The sequence below is a fragment of the Larimichthys crocea genome, chromosome XXIV (genome assembly GCF_000972845.2).
Source record: "Larimichthys crocea isolate SSNF chromosome XXIV, L_crocea_2.0, whole genome shotgun sequence".
NCBI classification, from domain to species: domain Eukaryota; kingdom Metazoa; phylum Chordata; class Actinopteri; family Sciaenidae; genus Larimichthys; species Larimichthys crocea.
Genome location: NC_040034.1, coordinates 5,230,978 through 5,235,502, shown reverse-complemented (window position 1 = coordinate 5,235,502; position 4,525 = coordinate 5,230,978). Strand labels below are relative to the sequence as shown.

Here is a 4,525-nt window from a genome sequence, read left to right as displayed (position 1 = left end):
AATATATAATAATAATATAATAATAATAAAGTTAGTCAAAGAAGGCCAGGCTTGACAACCAGGGTCAGCTGCAGGTCAGAGCAATTAACTGCAGCTGTGCTCTGTCTGTGTGTGAGTGACGCTGAGAGACACAGAAAATCTCTAAATGAAGCCCCTCCAACTGTGGGACACTAATGCCAAACGGTAGGTGGTATCAAAAACTATAAGTCTGACAGCTTCAGCAGTGATATCGCTGCGTAGCCCACGAATTTTCCTACGTCATTCTGATTATTTCTGTAGAGTGACATTTGTGGCACGAGAGCCGTTTGCAAATGTATTTTTTGACAAATGTTTCTCTAGCTCTGGAACATTCTAGCAATACACACCCTTGTAAAGTTGGGTGTTTGGTGATTTTCGGTAAAAAACCGTTGGTGAAACTCTTAGAAAATAAACAGTAACTTTGGGAGGATTAGCGCGTCAGAATAATAAGTATGGAAATAGTGAATAGAGGCCTTGCACTGGAACACTCAATGAACCGTCGTCTGCATGATGATCAGGGTCGGCCTCAGCTGTACATGGACAGATGAATATTTTCTGAGATGTTATGAAAGAAACTTCTCATCACTCTGTTGTTGCTACATCTTTCTCATCCAGCACTGGCTGCGCACAAGTCTGCTCATTACCACAAGGCTAACCATGTTTAAATGTGACATTTCAGCTTCACCTGAAACATTTATCATCACAGGCAGACAGTAGTTATCTTTGCAAAGATACATTAAAGATATGACAGATAAACGAGTTATGGTTAAACCAGATCCGAGTCTGTTGTTTTATGTATGTTTTGCAGATTTGTGTGAGTGGAGCAGCTACGTGTTTTAAATCCCGTAATGATGAAGAGTATCACAGTAATAAATACCTTTCGTTGTAGATCGGCGTTCTCCAACTTGTACTCTTTTTACCACGCTGCTCAGCAGCTGAAGCAGAAGAACGAGCTGGGAGTGTATTTAATAAACCTCACTGTGTCTGACCTGTTGTACCTGGCGTCATTACCACTGTGGCTGCGCAGTACATCTTCCTGGTAAACCACCTGACTTCAGTTCACTTTAGGTCTCTCTCTAATTAACACGAGTTACAGTGTGTGTTCTGATGAATGTCGTCTACAAGACACAAAACTGCTGCTTAGAGTTATGTAAAGCTTTTGATGGGATAGTTAGGTCCTAGACATGTGGTGACAAGCAGAGGGGGCCCAATTTGATTTTTTGTCATGGGGCCCAGATTTATTAAAAATTAATAATAATAATAATAATAAAGTTAGTCAAAGGCAGGCTTGACAACCAGGGTCAGCTGCAGGTCAGAGCAATTAACTGCAGCTGTGCTCTGTCTGTGTGTGAGTGACTGCTGAGAGACACAGAAAATCTCTAAATGAAGCCCCTCCAACTAGTGGACACTAATGCCAAACGGTAGGTGGTATCAAAAACTATAAGTCTGACAGCTTCAGCAGTGATATCGCTGCGTAGCCCACGAATTTTCCTACGTTTCTATGTATGAATTATTTCTGTAGAGTGACATTTGTGGCCACGAGAGCCGTTTGCAAATGTATTTTTTGACAAATGTTTCTCTAGCTCTGGAACATTCTAGCAATACACACCCATTGTAAATGTTGGTGTGTTTGGTGATTTTCGGTCAAAACCGTTTGGTGAAACTCTTAGAAAATAAACAGTAACTTTGGGAGGATTAGCGCGTCAGAATAATAAGTATGGAAATAGTGAATAGAGGCCTTGCACTGGAACACTCAATGAACCGTCGTCTTGCATGATGATCAGGGTCGGCCTCAGCTGTACATGGACAGATGAATATTTTCTGAGATGTTATGAAAGAAACTTCTCATCACTCTGTGTGTGTCATCTTCTTCTCATCCAGCACTGGCTGCGCCCACAGATATCTGCTCTATGACCACAATGCTAACCAGTGTTTAAATGTGACATTTCAGCTTCACTCTGAAACATTTTATCATCACAGGCAGACAGTAGTTATCTTTGCAAAGATACATTTAAAGATATGACAGATAATACGAGTTATGGTCAAACCAGATCTGAGTCTGCTGAGGAGAGAAGGCTGATAGATGAACGGGGTTGTGTCCTGTGTCGAGGCGTGAAGGTCGACGCGTTGAGATTTTACATTTTAGTATCCATGACAACAACAACAATCATTATCATCATCTCCATTAAGTGTTTTTGTAGTCTAAGTCTAACCTGCTCCACACTGCATCCTCAATATGTTTTATGTTGTTTTATGTTGATTTGCAGATTTGTGTGAGTGGAGCAGCTACGTGTTTTAAATCCTGTAATGAATGAAGAGTATCACAGTAATAAATCATCTTTTCGTTGTAGATCGGCGTTCCCTCCAACTTGTACTCTTTGTACCACGCTGCTCAGCAGCTGAAGCAGAAGAACGAGCTGGGAGTGTATTTAATAAACCTCACTGTGTCTGACCTGTTGTATCTGGCGTCATTACCACTGTGGCTGCAGTACATCTTCCTGGTAAACCACCTGACTTCAGTTCACTTTAGTGTCTCTCTAATTAACACGAGTTACAGTGTGTGTTCTGATGAATGTCGTAATTAAAGATGTGTGTTGTTTCAGGATGATGACTGGCAGCACAGGGAGTGGCTGTGTCAGCTCTGTGGTTTCCTGCTCTACGAGAACATTTACATCAGCATCGGGTTCCTGTGCTGCATCAGTCTGGATCGTTACCTGGCTGTCGTCTACCCCTTAAGGTCATTTTCACCAAAACACGAGCAGCAGGTCACAAAGCGGAGGAGGAGGACCGGGGACTCGTGCTAATGAACAGAGCTCTCTGTTTCTGTCTCCAGGTTCACGTCTCTGCGCTCTATGAATGCAGCGTGGCTCGTTAGCGCCATCATCTGGCTGAAAGAGATCGCAGTGGGTGTGGTTTTCTTCCGCCATAAAGAGCTGAGCCAAGACCGCAAGAACCAATCAGTGTGCTTCGAGCACTACCCCATGAGGCCGTGGGAGTATCCGATCAACTACTACCGCTTCACTGTCGGCTTCATGTTCCCGCTGGCCATCCTCTCAGTGAGATCACTGTCCTGTCTGTTATTATCGATCTATTACTGATCACAGTGGCTTCCCTCGTCAGCTTTAATCAGAAATATAAATCATCCGTGTCATTTGAATATTCACCTCGACCTCTTCAGCTCCAGCAGCTTCCGTTGGTTAGTGGCAGATCGATCTTAAATATCGATACCAACGTTGGTTTCAGCAGACTGATTAAATATAGACTCTTCGGTCAGTCATAATATATTCAGCCAGATGAAATAAATCTAAATTAACTATTTTACTGGACCTGAAGTGTTCACCACATTATGGGAGTACGTGAGCTGAGACACAGCGACAGTCTGATCTAATGATGAAGGAATCCTGGAAAATCCTGGAAAGTTCTCTGTTCATGTACCTGTGAACATTTCAAACTAAATAACCTGCAGCTTTGTGTGACGGATGTCGTCTCAGCTCGGCTTCGTGTAAACGAAGATTTCCAGGTTGTTGCCTGGAAACAAAGTCCAGTTGGCGCTGACAGTAATCCTGAAGCTTGTTTCTCTGTGTCCAGATCAGTTACCTGTGTGTCCTTCGTGCCGTGGGTCGGAGTGCCGGGACACAGCCGGATCAGAAGACGAGGATCAGGCAGCTGGTCAGCAGCACCATCCTCATCTTCCTCGTCTGCTTCTCTCCGTACCACGTCTTCCTGTTAGTGCGCACCCTGCTGGAGCGGGACTGCAACTTCATCACAGGTACAGTTTATTTCAGTGACCCAGTGACTCGGCATGAAAAGTTCTTTAGTCTTAATCATGCACGGTTTGTATTTTTATGTTCCAGGAATATTTAACTACTACCACCTGTCGTTGTTGCTGACCAGCCTGAACTGCGTGGCTGACCCCGCCCTGTACTGCTTCGTAAGCGAAAGCGCTCGCCGCGGCCTGTACCGAGCCGTGTTCCGACCCGTCACCAAGATACTGTGCTGCTGTTGGCGCCGCGGCAATGCCAGCCCAGGGAACCCGGCCACCGACTCCCACGAGGTCGCCACCGACGAGAACAATGGCCAGCCGACCGTGATGTTGCTCACACACACCAACACGCTGAACAACCTAAAGACAGACCTCGACGGAAAAAACACGATTTTAGAAGAAAACGTGGACGGACACAAACGTGACGGGAAGCCAAGCTGTGTGATCGCCATGGACGAGCAGAGCCAGAAGACCCGAGAGACCGACAAGAACAGCAGCTGAGATGATCCAAACAGGACAAGACTGATTCCAGACTGAGACTAAGCTAAGACTCGAAAAACCAACCACGACTAACTGACCTGTGTGTGACCGAATGAGAGCTGACTGCCCAACACAGATCTGTTTACATCATCATCATCATCATCATCATTATCACAATCATCATCATCATCATCATCACCATCATCATCATCATCGTCATCATCATCATCGTCACAATCATCATTATCACCATCATCATCATCA

The 4,525-nt window shown here is 44.6% G+C and overlaps 1 protein-coding gene across 1 annotated transcript in view; it reads left to right on the top strand.

The window, feature by feature from the left end:
- Nucleotides 1–4,525, top strand: part of gpr68 (G protein-coupled receptor 68) — an 11,539-nt gene extending 7,014 nt beyond the window's left edge. The window contains exons 3-7 of the mRNA XM_027274599.1: nucleotides 2,370–2,519; nucleotides 2,622–2,755; nucleotides 2,852–3,074; nucleotides 3,607–3,787; nucleotides 3,873–4,525. Coding sequence (XP_027130400.1) covers nucleotides 2,370–2,519; nucleotides 2,622–2,755; nucleotides 2,852–3,074; nucleotides 3,607–3,787; nucleotides 3,873–4,282 — 1,098 coding nt within the window. The 3' untranslated portion in view covers nucleotides 4,283–4,525. The remainder of the gene's footprint in view (nucleotides 1–2,369; nucleotides 2,520–2,621; nucleotides 2,756–2,851; nucleotides 3,075–3,606; nucleotides 3,788–3,872) is intronic.